Source organism: Nerophis ophidion, linkage group LG27 (genome assembly GCF_033978795.1).
Source record: "Nerophis ophidion isolate RoL-2023_Sa linkage group LG27, RoL_Noph_v1.0, whole genome shotgun sequence".
NCBI classification, from domain to species: domain Eukaryota; kingdom Metazoa; phylum Chordata; class Actinopteri; order Syngnathiformes; family Syngnathidae; genus Nerophis; species Nerophis ophidion.
The window spans coordinates 34112930-34132929 of record NC_084637.1 but is presented as its reverse complement, the minus strand read 5'-3'; the positions used below and the strand labels follow the sequence as shown (position 1 = coordinate 34132929).

At 41.0% G+C, this 20000-nt stretch overlaps 1 protein-coding gene and 1 long non-coding RNA gene across 3 annotated transcripts in view; one reads left to right on the top strand and one right to left on the bottom strand.

The window, feature by feature from the left end:
- Positions 1–20000, bottom strand: part of LOC133544274 (uncharacterized) — a 93942-nt gene that overhangs the window by 68013 nt on the left and 5929 nt on the right. The window lies entirely within an intron of this gene.
- On the top strand, positions 907–16653 carry LOC133544273 (zona pellucida sperm-binding protein 3-like). Its single transcript, XM_061889443.1, has 11 exons — positions 907–1640; positions 1703–1805; positions 2134–2252; positions 6895–7013; positions 7138–7241; positions 9884–10061; positions 10160–10277; positions 13992–14083; positions 14188–14282; positions 16306–16428; positions 16498–16653. The coding sequence occupies exons 1-11, from the start codon at positions 1275–1277 to the stop codon at positions 16623–16625; spliced, it is 1545 nt and encodes a 514-aa protein (XP_061745427.1). The 5' UTR covers positions 907–1274; the 3' UTR covers positions 16626–16653.

Genomic DNA, 20000 nt, shown 5'->3' with positions numbered 1-20000 from the left:
GTATGGCAAAATTATTCCCTGCATTTGACGCATCCCCTGGGAAGTGAGGGGAGCAGTGAGCACCAGCGGTGGCCACGCCCGGGAATCATTTAGGGTGATTTAACCCCCAATTCCAACCCTTAATGCTGAGTGCCAAGCAGGGAGGTAATGGCTCCCATTTTTAAAGTCTTTGGTATGACTCGGCCGGGGTTCGAACTCACAACCCACCCATCTCAGAGCGGACACTCTTGGATGGTTTGGTGTAAATTCTCCTTTATAACCCGTTTTTTGAGTCTGTTCGATTCCCTACTCAGTGGCCTCATGGTTAGAGTGACCGTCCTGAGATTGGTAGGTTGTGAGTTCAAACCCCGGCCGAGTCATACTAAAGACTATAACAATGGGAGCATCAAGGGTTGGAATTGGGGGTTAAATCACCAAAAATTATTCCCGGGCGTGGCACTGCTGCTGCTCACTGCTCCCCTCACCTCTCAGGGGGTGAACAAGGGGATGAGTCAAATGCAGAGGACAATTTTTCACCACACCTAGTGTGTGTGTGACAAACATTTCGACTTTTTAACTTCCCAGATTGCAAAATAAAGCGCACGCTACAAAAGTATCTCAGTTAATGTTTCGAAAAATGCCCACTTTTTAATTTTTTTTTTTACAGACACGATCGAAAATAAATTTCATGAATATTATATAGATTCACCCGGTCACAACATTGGGTACACTTCCACACTCGATATAGACTCAGACTTCTAGGCATTTTTGTACAAAATAAAATAAAAAATAAGAAAAAATGTATCCTACCTTTTCTGTGTTTTCTCATAGGCTGACGCAGAGGGGGCGGAGCTTGACCTAATGTCTAAATAAGTACATCCACCTCACTCTGAGGGACTGTCAAACCCTGCAATCAGGTGTTCATAACTGTGGGCAGGCATAAACTTTATGATTTGACGCCTTGCCATTCTTTATCCGGCCTCATAAGTCAGAAAAGACCAAAATTGCTCATACTGCAGGTCTCCTTGAAACACTTAAAGCACCGCACGGCTCTTGTATTTTCTATTTTCTTGTGAGATCCAACTGGATGTGACCTTCTGAGCTTACAGGCAAGCAGCTGATTTGCAATTTTATGTCATAACGAGGAAGACGGGACAGAGAAGCCTGAAAGGGCGAGCCCTCCAGGCTGGAATCCAATCAAGTCATTAGGAGTGGGCGGAGTCTGAGGCAAAATGTCATATCTTTCATTTGATTGAAAGAGAAAAGCAGCGGTCACTCCTTGGAACAGCCTGGTGATGGGGTGGCAGGGTCTGGTTTTCTTTGCTTTTCTCTTGTCAGGTGTAAATGTTTGCTTGGCTTTGCAAAGCCTCGACATCAACCAAACTCAAGTCCCCGACGAAGGCGTGCAGACGGGCACAGGGCCGCCCACGTCGACGCAGACGACAGATCATCCCTTGAAAAGGATGGCGAAGGGCGACCTAGGAGGCTCCCGTGCCAGCCGCCGGCTCTGGGCCCACCAGCTGAGGAGGCCTGTTGTGGAGGGAGAGCGCCCGCAGAGTCCAGAGGCCACTGCGGTTCTGCAGACGGCGCTCCAGAACGACATGTCCAACACCATCATGCCAGGCCCAGAACTCAACCCGCCCATTGAGTTCCATCCAAAGGTATTTGAAATCACTGAACACCTGCTGCTGGGCAAGCTAGTCCATTTAAATTGTTGTTCCAGCTGGTGGTGGACTCAGAGCCGCGGGTACCTGTGCCAGCTGACAGCGTGGCGGTGCACTGTGGCGAGGGAGAGGTCCTCATTGAGGTCAAGCAGAACTTCTTGGGTAATTATTTTATTTTTTGTGTGTGTGCGAGTGGAAGGCAGTTTAGATCCTGGCTGTATTGTCCGATTAGAAGAGGCTGGCATTGGGACGGCGAGTGGAAGTGTGATGACGGGACACGCCGTGCTGATTACTGCAAACGGTGCAGACAACAAGCTTGCCAATCAATACTTTTCCTCCTTTTTCTTCACTCTGACAAACGCCACTGCCTCTACACACATTAAGTAACCTGCACTTGCTGGGAGTGTTATTGACTGGCGTTACAGAAATGGGGTGCAGGTAATGGCGGCCTTCCTTTTTTTTTGTTTGTTGTTGTTTTTTGTTCTTCTAGGAAACGGTCAGCTGATCCGTCCAAGCGACGTGACCTTAGGAGGCTGCGGCCTGCTGCGCGCGGCGGACCAAACGCTGCTCTTCCGGACAGAGCTGCAGGGATGTGGCAGCACAATGAAGGTGTACTTTTTATTCTGCCCATTTCCTCCTTCATCCTAAACCTCATAACCGGTCCGTGTTATTCAGGGGTGTCCAAAGTGCGGCTCGGGGGCCATTTGCGGCCCACAGGTAATTTTTTAACGGCCCCACGTCACATTTCAAAAATACTTAAAGTGATATAAAGGAGCAAACGGGTGAAATGTAACAAAATGTTGCAATGTTTACTCTAATAACACAAAGCTGTTACTTTCTTTAAAAAAAACAACTAATTAATCAAAATCAATGTCATTATGAATTATTGACCTATTCAAGGCTCCAATAACGTCACGTTAAATTGTTCACTTTGACATATTTTTGGGGGGAAATGTGAATGTGTGAATTATATTTATATAGCGCTTTTCTCAAGTGACTCAAAGCGCTTTACATTGTGACACCCAATATCTAAACTACATTCAAACCAGTGTGGGTGGCACTGGGAGCAGGTGGGTAAAGTGTCTTGCCCAAGGACACAACGGCAGTAACTACGATGGCACAAGCGGAAATCGAACCTGCAACTCTCAAGTTGCTGGCACGGCCACTCTACCAACCGAGCTGTGCCGCCCCCTGTTGCATATTTTGTTTGCCATATAAAAAACTGAGCTGTTTTTTTAAAGGGCCTAAAATGAACAAACAAAAAACACAAACAACAATAAAACTTATAATTGACTGATAGATCTGAAGTTGATCTCGAGATTTTTGTGTTAAAAGTAAACAGAAAAAAAATGTATAATTTATTTTCTAACACTTTAATAAGTAGGACCCTTTTGGATCCCCAATAATTTTAGTGTGATTTGTTTTTAAGTGTCATTGCTCAAAAAATAATAATGAATTAAAATTTTTATTTTTTATTTATTTATTTTGGCAATCTTCACATAAAACAAAGAACAACAAAAAAAGAAGAAAAAAAAAAAAGACTCATTTGAGCAATGATTGAGCCGAAAGGGTGTAGGTTGAAGCAACGCTTATATAAACCTACCCCATCACAACAAGAACAAGGTTCAAAATATATAAAATCTAAAACATGCTTCACTTATATTACTTTTTTTTAAACAATATATAAGCAACATATATGTAGCACACGTCTCATATACACAGTTTAACATTTAAATCAAACATATACATTTGTACACTTATATATATATATATATATATATATATATATATATATATATATATATAATATATACACAATTGATTTAAATTCCATATAAAGTGGTAATATATACATTTTAATATAACCTATATGTATAATTATGAAATCATAAATTGTATTTATATATATATTATTGTCTTTCTAAAACAATGTTCGCTCTTCTTTCTTATATCTACTAATGATAAATGATTTAAAAAGCTTTTTAAACTGGTTTATGTTGGTGCTGTGTTTTATTCCATCCTTTAAACAGTTCCATATTTTAACCCCTGCTATTGTTATACTCATTCGTTTCTGCGTTGTTCTACAATATTGGATCTTAAAAAGTAGTTCTCCTCTTAAATTATAATTCCCTTCTCTCTGTAAAAAATCAATGGTGTTATTAGATATTGACTTTTTTAAGGCTCCAATTATAATATAATCTCAAATATTCCACTTGAAAAAATATTGGGTGATAATATTGCATAGTTTATGTTCTTTTTCAACCAAAAAACAGGGTTTTCTTTGACAAAAAGAGCATACAACTTAAATCTTTCAAATCATTATATTGACAGATGGACCCAATGTTGATCTGGAGATTTAAAACTTGAATAATAATAAAACAAAATAATACTGAATGACACTTTTTATATATTTTTTTACCAAAACCATTTGGGGTCCCCGGGATCAAGCCTGCGTAGAGGTCGAAATGTATATTTTTAATACATATATTGTAATGGTTTTTAAAATAAAAACATTTCAAAATGGCCCCCGCTTGCTTTGATTTTTCAGTCTGTGGCCCTCAGTGAATAAAGTTTGTACACCCCTGATGTTATCAATCACGTTCATCAACTGCTGTGAATAAATGTAGTTTAATCATACATTTTTAATCAATCATGATTACGGGTGTACCTGTCCCATGTTGATATTGGATATCCATGTAAACAATGCTCGGATGTGAGGAGCGCCACAACCCGTGATGTCACCGGTTGTGAAGCTCCTCACATGTGAACATTGTTTACAATCATGGCCACCAGCAGTAAGAGCAATTCGGACCGAGAAAGTGACAATTTCCCCATTTAATTTGAGCAAGGGTGAAAGATTCTTGGATGAGGATATTGATAGCGAAGGACTAGGAAAAAAAAAACACACATTTTTAAAAAACAGGCGAGGGCAAGTAAGAGCGATTCATTGGTTTTTAGACACATTTACTAGGATAATTCTGGAAAATCCCTTATCTGCTATTGTGTTGCTAGTGTTTTAGTGATATCATATAGTACCTGATAGTCGGAGGGGTGTGTCCACGGGTTTCTTGATGCCAGAGTCTCTGAGGGAAGTCACGCAGCTGCATAGACGGCGCAGGTTCCGCTGATCTCCGGTAAGAGGCGACTTTATACCACAATTTTCTCACCGAAAACTGCCGGTTGACAAGTGGTCAGGAACAATGTTCGCTTGACCGCTCTGATCCATAGTAAAGTTTCACCTCCGGGAATTTTAAACAAGGAATCGCCGTGTTTGTGTGGCTAAAAGCTTCCCACCTCCATCTTTCTACTTTGACTTCTCCATTATTAATTGAACAAATTGCAAAAGATTCAGCAACACAGATGTCCAGAATACTGTGTAATTATGCGATTAAAGCAGACTACTTATAGCTGGGATCGGGCTGGAAAATAATGTCCGCTACAACCCGAGACGTCAAATGCACGCGTCATCAAACTGCGACGTTTTCAACACGACACTTCGCGGGAAATTTAAAATTGCAATTTAGTAAACTAAACCGGCCGTATTGGCATGTGTTGCAATATTAAAGGCCAACTGAAATGAGATGTTCTTATTTAAACGGGGATAGCAGGTCCATTCTATGTGTCATACTTCATCATTTGGCCATATTGCCATATTTTTGCTGAAAGGATTTATAGAGAACATCCACGATAAAGTTCTTAACTTTCGGTGTTAAGAGAAAAGCCCTGCCTCTACCGGAAGTCGCAGATGATGACGTCACAGGTTGATGGCTCCTCACATATTCACATTGTTTTTAATGGGAGCCTCCAACAAAAAGTGCTATTCGGACCGAGAAAACAACAATTTCCTCATTAATTTGAGCGAGGATGAAAGATTTGTGGATGAGGATATTGATAGTGGACTAGAAAAAAAAAAGATTAAAAAAAATAAGTTAAAAAATAAGTTAAAAAATAACGCGATTGCATTGGGACAGATTCCGATGTTTTTAGACACATTTACTAGGATAATTCTGGGAAGTCCCTTATCTTTCTATTGTGTTGCTAGTGTTTTAGTGAGTTAAATAGTACCTGATAGCCGGAAGGGTGTGCCCACGGGTGTATGGACACCAATGTCTCAGGGGAGTCGACGGCAGCTTTATAGACGGCACAAGCTCAGCTTTTCTCGTGTAAGAAGCGACTTTTTAACCACAATTTTCTCACCGAAACCTGCTGGTTGACATTCTGTCGTAATTCATGTTGGCTTGACCGCGCTGTGATCCATAGTAAAGTTTCACCTCCAGGAATTTTAAACAAGGAATCACCGTGGGCGGCATAGCTCGGTTGGTAGAGTGGCCGTGCCAGCAACTTAAAGGGTTGCAGGTTCGATTCCCGCTTCCGCCATCCTAGTCACTGCCGTTGTGTCCTTGGGCAAGACACTTAACCCACCTGCTCCCAGTGCCACCCACACTGGTTTAAATGTAACTTAGATATTGGGTGTCACTATGTAAAAGCGCTTTGAGTCACTAGAGAAAAGCGCTATATAAATATAATTCACTTCACTTCACCGTGTGTTTGTGTGGCTAAAGGCTAAAGCTTCCCAACTCCATCTTTCTACTGTGACTTCTCCAATATTAATTGAACAAATTGCAAAAGATTCAGCAACAAAGATGTCCAAAATACTGTGTAATTATGACCTTAAAGCAGAGGACTTTTAGCTGTGTGTGTGTGCAGCGCTCATATTTCCTTAAAACGCGTGACGTCTTGTGTACACGTCATCATTACACAACGTTTTCAAGAGGAAACTCCCGGGAAATTTAAAATTGTAATTTAATAAACTAAAAAGGCCGTATTGGCATGTGTTGCAATGTTAATATTTCATCATTGATATATAAATATATATCAGACTGCGTGGTGGGTAGTAGTGACTTTCAGTAGGACTTTAAATGTTTCCGTGTGCGGCCCTCTGTGGAAAAACTTTGGACAACCCTGTTGTAACTGATCTTTTTTGTAACACCGTTAATGAATGAAGTGTACTTTTGTTATTTCTACAGAGTAACTTAGATATGCAACACTAGCAAACAGTGGAGAATATGAAGTGATATTTGTGTTGCATGCTACTTTCTGTTGTATATTTTTTACATGAGGTCATGCCGCACTGCAGATGGGTTAATTGCATTAAAATGTTTTAATCATGAAAAATTATGGAGTAATCCGCATTCATTTTTTTTTAACAGCCCTATTTCAAATGTAACTGCTTTTTTTCTATCCTCCTCAGATGACAGACGAGGCCCTCATCTACACCTTCTCACTCGTCTACTCCCCAACACCCGTTGGCAGCACCTTCATTTTTAAGACCAACCCTGCCGAGGTGCTAATTGAATGCCACTACCCGAGGTAAGGCCTGATTTATTTGGCGCCGTCTTCTCTCAGCTTGTCACGCACCAGAGTCCAATCATGCAGATGCTGGTGTAACAAACGCCGGCCGCATGAGTTGTCATTTCTGCTGTAACTATCCAAGGAGGCACTATGTGAGCAGTGACGCCCTGCTACCTCATTGGCAGACCTTTGCCTCCAGCCTGGTAACAGAGCGGCAGCTACACTTCTCCCTGCGGCTCATGACAGGTGAGCAAAACAACAAAGCTGACAGAGGGGGGTCTGGCTAATGTTCACACAGAGCCACTGTCACTCAGGGGAAACAGTATCAACCTACCATGCAGGAGGATTCAATTTTGATTGACAAACATACTTGCCAACCTTGAGACCTCCGATTTCGGGGCATGGTCGGGGGTGAGGCGGGGGGCAGGGCGTTGTTGGGGGCGTGAAGAGGGGAGGAGTATATACAGCTAGAATTCACCAAGTCAAGTATTTTATTTATTTTTATATATATATATATATATATATATATATATATATATATATATATATATATATATATATATATATATATATATATATATATATATATATATACACACATATAACACTCATCTACTCATTGTTGAGTTAAGGGTTGAATTGTCCATCCTTGTTCTATTCTGTCACTATTTTTCTAACCATGCTGAACACCCTCTCTAATGATGCATTGCTGTGTGGCACACACAAAAGTGCTTTCATCAAATGCACTAGAGTCTGGAATTTTCCATTTTCGGCTCCTTGTTGTGTGCGCAGTTGTGCACTGCACTCTGAAAGCCGTAGATGTTATCGTCACATATGCATGTACAGTAGCTGGCAGTATTGTCCTGTTTAACTGTCACAACATTGCTGTTTATGGTAGACGAAAACGTGACTGCTGTTGTGTGTTACCGCGCTTGGAGGACTTTAATGAAACTGTCTAACAATAAACCCACATAAGAAACCAAGAACTCGCCCTTAATCATTCTACAGTTCAAACGTCATTGGGCAGACACGCTGTTTATATTGTGGGAAAGCGGACGTGAAAACAGGCTGTCCTCACTCAGCTCAACATGGAGCTGGAGGGGGCGTGGCCTCCAGCTCAGCCTAAATTTCGTGAGTCTCCCGGAAAATTCGGGAAGGTTTGCAAGTATGTTGACAAATAGTTATCAATTTACAAATGACTATGCTTATAGTTGTTGGCGTGTAGAACTGCACTGCAACACACGGATGTTTCAGATATTTTGATTTCACATGAAAATATAATGCAATTCTACACTAAGTAAACATCATGTTAAGGAATCTTTACATTTGAGCAACTTGATGGTACGTTTTGTAATAAGTCCAATGGATTAGGTTGTGGTTGTGTCTGCTTGAGAATTGGTTCTGACCAAATTCTATCTGTTCTAATGGGTACCGATTCAAATGGCACCATATTTCGATATCATTTTGTTGACCGTGACGTCATGTTTTTGACTTGATTTTAACTCACATTTCGGATGGAATCATTCTAAACTGGTATCGTATCTGCAACCTCAAATGTTAAAATGAATCCATCCATCTTCTTCCGCTTATCCGAGGTCGGGTCGCGGGGGCAGCAGCCTAAGCAGGGAAGTCCACACTTCCCTCTCCCCAGCTACCTCGTCCAGCTCCTCTCGGGGGATCCCGAGGCGTTCCCAGGCCAGCCGGGAGACAGTCTTCCCAACGTGTCCTGGATCTTCCCCGTGGCCTCCTACCGGTCTGACGTACCCTAAACACCCCCGTAGGAAGGCGTTCGGGTGGCATCCTGACCAGATGCCCGAACCACCTCATCTGGCTCCTCTCCATGTGGAGGAGCAGCGGCTTTACTTTGAGTTCCTCCCGGATGGCAGAGCTTCTCACCCTATCTCTAAGGGAGAGCCCTGAAACTCATGTGGGCCGCTTGTACCCGTGATCTTGTCCTTTCAGTCATAACTCAAAGCTCTTGACCATAGGTGAGGATGTAAACGTAGATCGACCGGTAAATTGAGAGCTTTGCCTCCCGGCTCAGCTCCTGCTTCAACACAACGGATCGATGACTGAAGACACCGCACCGATCCGCCTGTCGATCTCACCATCCACTCTTCCCTCACTCATGAACAAGACTCCTAGGTACTTGAACTCCTCCACCAGGGGCAAGATTTCCTCCCCAACCCGGAGATGGCACTCCACCTTTTTCCGGGCGAGAACCATGGACTCGGACTTGGAGGTGCTGATTCTCATCCTAGTTGCTTTACACTCTGCTGCGAACCGATCCAGTGAGAGCTGAAGATCTTGGCCAGATGAAGCCATCAGGACCACATCATCTGCAAAAAGCAGAGACCTGATCCTGCGGCCACCAAACCGGATCCCCTCAACGCCTTGACTGCGCCTTGAAATTCTGTCCATATGTTATGAACAGAATGGGTGACAAAGGTCAGATGTGTTTTGCAGATGTTGTGGTCCTGATGGCTTCATCTGGCCAAGATCTTCAGCTCTCACTGGATCGGTTCGCAGCAGAGTGTAAAGCAACTAGGATGAGAATCAGCACCTCCAAGTCCGAGTCCATGGTTCTTGCCCGGAAAAGGGTGGAGTGCCATCTCCGGGTTGGGGAGGAAATCTTGGCCCTGGTGGAGGAGTTCAAATTCCTCGGAGTCTTGTTCACGAGTGAGGGAAGAGTGGATGGTGAGATCGACAGGCCAAGGCTGCCCTTTGTCACCCATTCTGTTCATAACTTTTATGGACAGAATTTCAAGGCGCAGTCGGGGCGTTGATGGGATCTGGTTTGGTGGCCGCACTGGAATGATTAAAATAAAAATGAATCGTTACCTTTGTATTGTTTGACTTGTGCTTTCTTCTGTATTCTTATTGGTTAGAGGACTGGCAGTCGCCCAGACCCAACAGCGTTTACTTCCAGGGTGACGTCATGCACATTGAGGCCTCGGTCCTCCGGGGCCACCACGTTCCACTGAGGGTCTACGTGGACAGCTGTGTGGCCACCTTGGACCCCGACCCCAGTTCTCAACCGAGCTACACCGTTATCGACCATCACGGGTGAGAGATGCCAACATTGGGTGGGTCTGGAACACTACCTGCATACTGGAGAGTACGATGGTCTGTGTTTTGTGGATCCTGTGCTATTACCTTTTAAGGTGTCTGATAGACGCTAAGCTGACGGGAGCCAAGTCCTACTTCATGCAGAGAAGCCACGAGGATAAACTCTCTTTCCAGCTGGAAGCCTTCAAGTTCCTCGGAGATCACAAGAATTCGGTAAGCGCAGCTTGTGTAAAATGTGCAGATTGAAACCCGAGACCATCCGAGCCAGACTTTTAGGCCCATTTTCCATTTGGGCGATCTAAGTGGCGTGTTTTGATGGGAGCGGCCTTTTATTATCTTTTTGTCTTTTCCTGAGGCCAACCATGTTTGGGCTCAAGCCCCGAACGCCCTCGAGGGAACTACTTTGGCGCATGAATGCACTGCAAGAGTGAATTCAATCAATATACTCAGACACTTACACAATCTAATACAACAACATTATGGGGGGAAATCCTTTGTGAAGATTATTATGGTTGGACTATCCCCGGGGTTTAATTTGAAAATGTTTATGTGGTCTAGAACTGCACAGCATCACGCTAACAAAACAAATACTCCAATAGAATCAGGGTGAGTTAAAAAGTACATTCAGTCCTAATTATGTTGACAGATGATCTTGTTGTTCCTCATTCTAAACATGTACTGCTTCTAATGGATATTTTCTTCTTGAGCGTTCTATGTATTTGAGTTTTTATTCTGTTTTTTTGGGTGATGGACGCTAGGAAGACCTGCAACGAGGGTTGTTTCCAAATAGAGGACCACAAAAAATGTGAAAAACATATCGAGCATACTAAACAGGGCTGTGAGTCTTTGGGCCCGACGCAAAGCGATTCAATTCTTGGGGGTAAGGATTCCATTCAGAATCGCTTCTCGACTAAAAAGCTGTACTTTTTTAAATAACATTGCATGTCAGTTCTATGATCAACTACTTTTCCTCCTTAAAAATCCTTAAGGATTATTCATAAAGTAGATTACTTAGAACACACTAACATATTATTTATTAATTCTGGTCTATTGAAACTTCAGGAGCTAGTAAAGCTACAGACATTGAGGCATGTTTAAGGCTAGAAGTAAAACATTACCAGCAAATTTACAAAAAATTGTATCACTTCTGAGAATACAGAGCTTGGAAGAAAAAAAAAGGTAATTTCAAACAGCAATATTCAAGGACAACTTTAAAACAAATGTGTACATCAGTGGTGGAGGTAAAATTGTGGAATTATCTTTATAATGACATAAAAGACTGTAAAAATATATTCCAATTGAAAATATATATAAAGAGAACAATAAGATCATATGGACAGCCATAAGTGTTTATATTTTGCATTTTATTTATTATTTCACTTATTTTTTTGTCTATTTTTGTATTTGCTTTGTATCATTCCGTGAAGTGTATATTATTATTATTATTATTATTATTATTTCCTCTGCTTTGTTTATACCTTGAGGTTTTGCACTTATGATGTTTTTCTTGTGTTTTTTGATTGTTTCATTAAATTGGGATGTATTTGTTGGTTTAAATGCTATCCATGAAGTAAGACTATGTATTATGTCAAAGGGGGCAGGAAACTAAGATTTTTCTTCATCCTGCTCCTTCTCAGGTATTGTTGTGTGAATTTAAATTGTATAATTGTCTATCGATCAAAGATAAATATCAATGAAGGAGATTAATAAAAATGGGAAAAAAAGATAACTGCTTCAATACATTTCTGTATTACTTAAAAGAAAACTACTTTTATTTTAACCCTCTGAAATATAGTCAGATACAAGTAGGGGAATGAGAAGTATCAACACTTCCCTTTTCTAAAGTAAATATTTAATTCAGATCTGGACATTTACATCAACACTCTTGTTTTAGTTCCTGTGTTTCCTGAAGGCTTCTATTATACCTGAGTGTGTACTGACATTGTGTGCTCGGCATCTATCAAATTACCAAATTTGGTACCTGTCCCAAAACATACTGTGTAGTTATTAGTTAAACATAAAAATGTGTGCATGGTGACTTCCTGTTCACTGCAGAGTAATCTTCAAAATAAAAGCAGTGTTCACAAAGAACATGATAAACATTCCCAGTTTATTGATGATATAATTTATGAAATACAACTTACTTCCCAAATTATGTAATGTTATTTATGGAGTATATTGTGAGCAAACGTGTCAGCAGCTGCTATGTAAGCAGAAAGTGTTAGGATTTAAATAAGCTCTGCTGCTTCCTACTCCTTATTTGAACATGTTGAAGAGAAACTGGAATTTGTGATTTCATGTTGTAATTGCATGCATGTTCCTGTCATTTAATTGGAAACCCTTACAAGACAACTTTACTTTTAGTAGTAAGTAAACTAGTTACAAAGGCTCCTAATTTGGCTGCTGGTGTACGCACTTACCTTTTTTTTTTATTTTCCATTGTTTTCATTCAAAGTTAAGGAACAAGCGGTGGAAAATGAAATATTAATGTAATTTGTTTGAACATGTCGTACTTGCACATCTGTTAAAGTAAAAATCACTTATTCTTCTGCTTGGATACTTTAGTTTTGGGTGATTCTACAAATTTGTGCACCGGTATGCATCCAATACATAGTAGTTACAGGATCATACATTGGTCTTGAGTTATTCTGTAATCTTCTGGGATACTTTACTTGGTATCGTTACAGTGGATGTTTGTATAGTTCCACCCATTTGTTTACATTCAGAAGCACTATTTTACTGTTAGCCGTTAGCTATTGTATCCTCCTACGGTGTGTCGTGGGGCATGTGTAGCTATTCCTCGTCCTCGGGGATGATACTTGCAAGATTGCTAGTTTAGGTATTACCACGGAGGCGAGGATTAGTGATTTTAAAAGTAGCTAAAACACCGCCGAGCAACGTTAGCCGCTAGCTCGCTATGTTTTACAGCGCCGCTGGCAGTGTTTTTAGCTTCACCTTTTTATTAGTTTTAAAACAAAGATACGTCCATTTTCATGCTGTTTCTGCTTGTAAGTGCAGTGAGGGTTTTAACTTGGAAAATCTTTATTGTCCCCGAGTGGCAATTTGGTTTGCAGCAGTAGTCATTAAAAACGAGGTACAACAGTAAAAACGAGGTACAAATACATACAAACCATCATAAATCTAAAAGCAAAAAACATTTGTAATACAATAAAAACTAATCACACGTCGCATCCCACTTAAGTGACTACATAGCAGCTAAGCTTGTTTAAGGAGCTCATTTATAAAAAACAGCTGAGGGAACAAAGGATCTCATGTATCAGTTGTTTTTGGCCTTTCTATTACTAGGGGCTTACCTACATCCTGAGGGCAAGAGTCTAAACTCTAAGAAGAGAGGGTGCTGAGGGTTTGCCAGAATGGACTTTGTCTTCTGGATGACTCTGACCTAATAAATCTGGTTCAGGGGTTTCAAGGTAGTGCCTATTGTCTTTTGGCACACCTTGATTATACCACCTAGTCTGTTTTTATTGGCCACACTGAGGTTACCAAACCAGGAAGTGATAGAATATGTTAAAATAGTCGATACAAGATGAATAGAACATCCTCATTAGTGTCCTCAAGAAAAACAGCCTCTGATTGGCCTTCTTACAAATACGGTCAGTGTTGGCATCAAAGGTCAATTTATTTTTTTAAATTGTGCCTAGATACCTGTATTCACGGACTATCAAACATGTGCCTCCGCTTGATTGATTGAAACTGTTATTAGTAGATTGCACAGTACATATTCTGTACAATTGACCACTAAATGGTAACACCCCAATAAGTTTTTCAACTTTAAGTTGGGGTCCACAATCAATTCACGGTATTTATCAAAGGCAGTATAGTCAACCAAAAACAGTAGTTTTTGTTGGCATTCGTGAATGATTAGACAAAAGCATCATGTTCCATGTTTTTAATGTGCCCCCCCAGATCTACATCACATGCCGACTGAAGGCCACCACTCTCGCTACGCCTGTCGACTTGCAGCACAAAGCCTGTTCATTCTTAACCGAAGCTAACAGGTTAGTGCCAAGTACATCTTATACAAACATCCTATCCACGACCAGCAGCTTGCATGTTTTGGAAAGTTGTACATATTTTAATTTGTTTTTCCATGGGGGGACAGATGGGTGGCGTCGGGTGGAGACAACAACGTGTGTAGCTGCTGTGACAGCGGCTGCAGCCAGCAGAGGCGGAAAAGGGGCGTTCCAGAAGGTGCTGGTATGTTGACCCAACCACAGCCTGCTAGCTACACACTTTTTCAATGTAGAACAATGTTTTTCAACTAGTGTGCCGTGAGATGCAGTCTGGTGTGCCGTGGGAGATTATCTAATTTCACCTATTTGGGTTAAAAATATTTTTTGCAAACCAGTAATTATAGTCTGCAAATGTGTTGTTGAGTGTCGGTGCTGTCTAGAGCTCGGCAGGGTAACCCTGTAATACTCTTCCATATCAGTAGGTGGCAGCAGGCTGCTAATTGCTTTGTAGATGTTTAAACAGCAGGAGGCAGAGTGCAGGTAAAACTGTCTAATGCTTAAACCAAAAATAAACAAAACTGAACTGGCTACAAAGTCAGCAAAAACAGAATGCTGGACGACAGCAAAGACTTACTGTGGAGCAAAGACGGCATCCACAAAGTACATCTGAACATGACATGACAATCAAGAATGTCCCCACAAACAAGGGTAAAAACTGAAATATTCTTGATTGCTAAAAAAAAAAGTAGATGCGGGAAATATCGCTCGTAGGAAGACAAACTGCTACAGGGAAATACCAAAAAAAACCAAGCTACCAAAATAGGCGCGCAAGACAAGAAGTAAAAGACTACACACAGGAAAACAGCAAAAAACTGAAAATAAGTCAGGGTGTGACATGACAGGTGGTGACAGTACACCTACTTTGAGACAAGAGCTATCAATCAATCAATGTTAACTTATGTAGCCCTAAGTCACGAGTGTCTCAAAGGGCTGCACAAGCCACAATGACATCCTCGGCTCAGATCCCACATCTATAGTGATGCGTGCTTGGTTATGCTTTAAAGTCATATCCAACAAATTTTTACTGTCAACTGAGTTTTGTTTTTTAATGTCTGCTGGTGGTGTTTTTTCAACTCAAAAAATGTGCCTTTGCTGAAAAAAAACTAAATTCGAGGCAAATTAATGCACTTTGCATCTTTTTGTTTGTAAGTTGATTTATTTTTTTTGTCTTTGTTAATAAGGATACAATATTTTGCAGAGATGTACTTGTAATAATTTTCAAAACTATTTATAGTCATGGCGGAGAGGTTGGGGAGGGGGGGGGCGCGAAATGTTTTCTTCTTTCTCAGGTCGATGCATACTGTACGTCATTGCCAAAGTGAGCGAGGAGAGTCAGTTCTCCTGGTTAATGTTCCTTCAAAATACACCCTGATGGGACTTCAGATCAAATTTTGCAAATGAAATATATTCTCTGCATTCAATTAAACATTTAGAAACCGTTCCTGTAAAACATTCTGACGGCAGAATTGCATTTGCGTCTCAACATTGGGGTATTTTTTTAAAAGTTGATTTAAATTCTGCATGCAAGTAGATAACTGCAATTGATTGTGATGAATCAAAATGTGAATCAAATAGTAACATTTTAGAAAAGGCTTGATCAAGTGAAACTACTTTGAACAATGGTAGGTATGAAAACGCTAACATTAACTGTCTAGACTGGACGTAGGATGTCTTAAATGGAAGAGTGGTAATTGTTTTCGGCAACACTGTCTCAGGATACAGTAAATTGAATGATATGGACACATTTGTTACTGGATACTGTCTAATACGCTTTTTGCCTTGGAGAATAATATACAAGTCAAATGATTTTAATACGTGTTAATATTGTCAAATGTGTTTCAGACTACAATATTGTTTAGTTAATGACACTTATGTATGTCTAGCTTGTGTGCTATTGTGTGCTCAGCTGTTGTGTAGCGGCTCGCTCATAGTAGCCTATTGTCCAACTTTGCATACGTACGCACACTAAACAGAGTGCTTGTATTGAATTAACATTTTAAATGCTATTTTGGTATTTTAAATGTGAATCATTATAATCCAATCTTATTTTTCCTGATATCAGACTATTTATAAATGTTGAAGCATTTTTATCTCTACAATAAGCAAAAAGGACCCTGGGGTGGCACCTTGGACACCACTGTTTGGGCTTTTCATTGCCATTTGGAAATGTATGTCTTTGAGTGACCCCTTCCTTCTTGTACTGGAAGGTGTGGTGCAGTGGAAGGGGACAGCTGCCGTGGGCCCCATTCAGGTGGAAGAGAAGAGGCCAACACAAGTGTCACCGCCAGAGTCCAACTCCTCACTTCAGGCTGGAGAAGCTGCACCCGCAGGTTTGCAGGCACAGTGTGGCCGTGTGTGGTGTATCTTCTAAACTATGCTGCTCTTCATCTCCCCTTCAGCTACCTTCTCCCCGTCTTTAGTCATGCTGTGCGTAGCGGGCGCGGCACTGGCTGTGGTGCTGCTCGCCGTGATGGGTCCTGCCCTTTGCAGCAGAGTGTGCACACCCACAAGAAAGGTTTGCACCTGACTTAGGACAATAAAAATATTTACGCTCACGACTTGCACTCGTTATTTAACCCTTGTCTTCTCCTTGGACAGAGGTCCACTGTTCAAAACATTACATTCCCCTGTGACCATTTTGTTGGCTTCTCGATGGACTCACCCAGGGGTGACGGGCCCCCAATGGTCAAAAAAATATTTGCTGTGAGTGTGTTTGTACACTGAATATAATATACACACACACACATATATTCAAACACGTGTGTGTATGTGTGTGTATATATATATATATGTATGTATGTATGTATATGTATGTATGTATGTGTATATATGTATGTATGTATGTGTATATATGTATGTATGTGTATATATGTATGTATGTATGTATGTGTATATGTATGTATGTGTGTGTATATATATGTATATGTGCATATTTGTGTATGTAAATATGTATATACATTTGTGTGTGTGTTTATATATGTATTATAATAATGGCTATATAATTGGATATTAAGAGTTTTGACTTCTACCTTGTTTAAATCTGACAACCTCAGTTTTGCAATCAGAACTATCAAGCAGCGAAAATGCGCCTAACATAGGTAGTAAGTGTGGAGAAAGGAAAAAGGCAAAACCCTATCATGCATTGTGATGAATGGGTGTAACTTTGAGGTTTTTAATTAGTGCGTGGACTTTGTTTTATAACCTCCACAAAGTTAAGTGAGCAGATATGATGACTTTTTGTTTTGGTTGATTTTTAAAATTTTGTTTATTTTATCAGGAAGGTTGTTTGGATTGAGTCATATAGGTAAATGCTGTGTTATATTTAACAATTTCGTTTTTTTTTTAATATCCAATGACAAATGCTTATTCTTTATCCACTTCCATGCACAATTAATGGTCATTGTCTTGATTTACTCACATAGTCCACAGGATGGTGGCAAATTTGCAGCAAACAGATTACTATAGTAGTAATTTAGCGCCAGATTAATTATTAAACTCATGTTGAAAAAGATCAATTTTGTTAGCGATACCCGACGCACAGGAAGATCGTGGGGTGCCCTCGCCCTGTTACAAGCTGCTGTGTACAAACTTTGCAAGAAACGACTTGGGCATAAAATGTACAAAGGGAACTTTATTGCTTCATCCATCTACATATACAAGTGCTGGATAGTGGGCTCCAGCGTAATGAAAGATAAAGTCTGCACACTTCAGTGTGCTCACTTCAACCTCAGACCAAAAAGAAAGGGCCTCTGGAGTCAAATAGAAATGTAGCAACACTGCTTCCGTACCGCCAGAACAAAACGCAAAATGCCATCTCGGTAACAACAGCCATATTTCAGCCCCCCTCCCCACACACACCCCCTGCTGGGTAGGCAACCCCTTCCTCCAGCGTTCTCTACTCCCAAAATGGGGCTCATCATGAAGTGTTGCTCACGTGCCCGGGAAGACGAATAGACATAATTAAAAAGGCCATAAAGGCAAGAGCAGAGGCTTTTATTGCAGTAATATGTGGAGGCCTGATTTAATGGGGTGTTTGCTCCCTTGTGCAGAGCTGATGGCTGCCTTGCTTTACTGCCAGTGGCAACGCTGACCCCCTCCCATCCTCCCATCGCCCACGCACCAGAGGCTAGTAGAAAGCAATATCTAATGATGCAGCGGCATGGAAGCGTGACAGACGCACATCTGTATGCCTTTCCCTGAAAACAAGCGTGATGTAGGGTTCTTATGATTGCTAATGAGCTAATGCAGCAAAACAAGGATTTGAAGTATAATCTAGTGCATCGCGGACGCCGGCTTTAATGTTTATTTTTCCCAGCACGCATACAAAACCCTCCCGCAGCGTAGCGAGCAATCAGCCGAGCGTAGGAAGGTGGTAATGTCTAGCTTTTAGTGCCGAGCGCACATGTTAGCAGCGGTGCGGACGCGAGCTGATGAAGTGGCAAAAGGGTTCTACTCCCACCCCCTGCCCGCCCCAGACAGGATGGATGACCCTCAAAGGGAAGAGCGAGTATGCGTTCACACAAGTGCGCACCATCAACTCTAATGGAGTGGAGAGCAGGGAGTGTATTGTGTTGCTGCATTGTTCCCCGCTATGGATGCACAACTCAAACCAGTGTTTTTCAACCACTGTGCCGTGGCACACAAGTGTGCCGTGAGATAGTCTGGTGCTCCGTGGGAAATTACGCAACTTCAATGAATTGGTCCAAAAATATTTTTTGCATTCTTTCCTTAACACGGATCAATCATCCTGTCCCCTTAGCAATAAAACAGCCCCAAAACATGATGTTTCCACCCCCATGCTTCACAGTAGGTATGGTGTTCTTGGGATGCAACTCAGTATTCTTCTTCCTCCAAACACGACGAGATGAGTTTATACTAAAAAGTTTTATTTTGGTTTCATCTGACCACATGACATTCTCCCAATCCTCTGCTGTATCATCCATGTATCCATTTTGGTATAAACTCAACTCGATTGATCCGTGTTAAGGAAAGAATAAATGGGGCCATGCATCGTGAGATTTTGAGTCAAAACCTCCTTCCATCAGTGAGAGCTTTGAATGGTTGACCAAATACTTATTTTCCACCATAATTTACAAATAAATTCTTTAAAATTCCTATAATGTCCATTCCTGGATTTTTTTTTCACATTCTGTCTCTCACAGTTGAAGTGTACCTATGATGAAAATTACAGACCTCTGTCATCATTTTAATTGGGAGAACTTGCACAATCGCTGGCTGACTAAATACTTTTTTGCCCCACTGTGTGTGTGTGTATATATATATATATATATATATATATATATATTTATAAAAAACCTAGTTGACGCAGGGGTAGAGCTTGCTTTGGTTTTAGGCTGAGACCAGGGATCTTGGGCTCGAAAAAGTATACACTATTGCCATCTAACGTCTTGGAATTGTAACTGCATGCAAAGTCTACTACAGTATATAATACTTGCAAATGAGGCTCAGAAGGATAAGACAGCAAGATAGAACAATTGGATAGCACATTCATCGGTCCAAACGGAAATGTACCCAGCCATGGCGCCATCGTTTGGACGAGTTCACTCACTGCAGGTGTTGCGGGTGTAAAATATACTTCCTGTTTTAATGCCTGAAACTTAAAGTAAAACCATCCATAGCGTTCCTACTTGAGTGGATTCTTCATTCATCACTAAATTTTACAATATAACTAAAACAATTCTTACTTACTAAACCGTACTATGTTTGATGTCAGGACTGAACTAAATTGAGTTTGTGAATTGTGAAGTGAATTATATTTATATAGCGCTTTTCTCTAGTGACTCAAAGCACTGTACATCGTGAAACCCAATATCTAAGTTACATTTGAACCAGTGTGGGTGGCACTGGGAGAAGTTGGGTAAAGTGTCTTGCCCAAGGACAC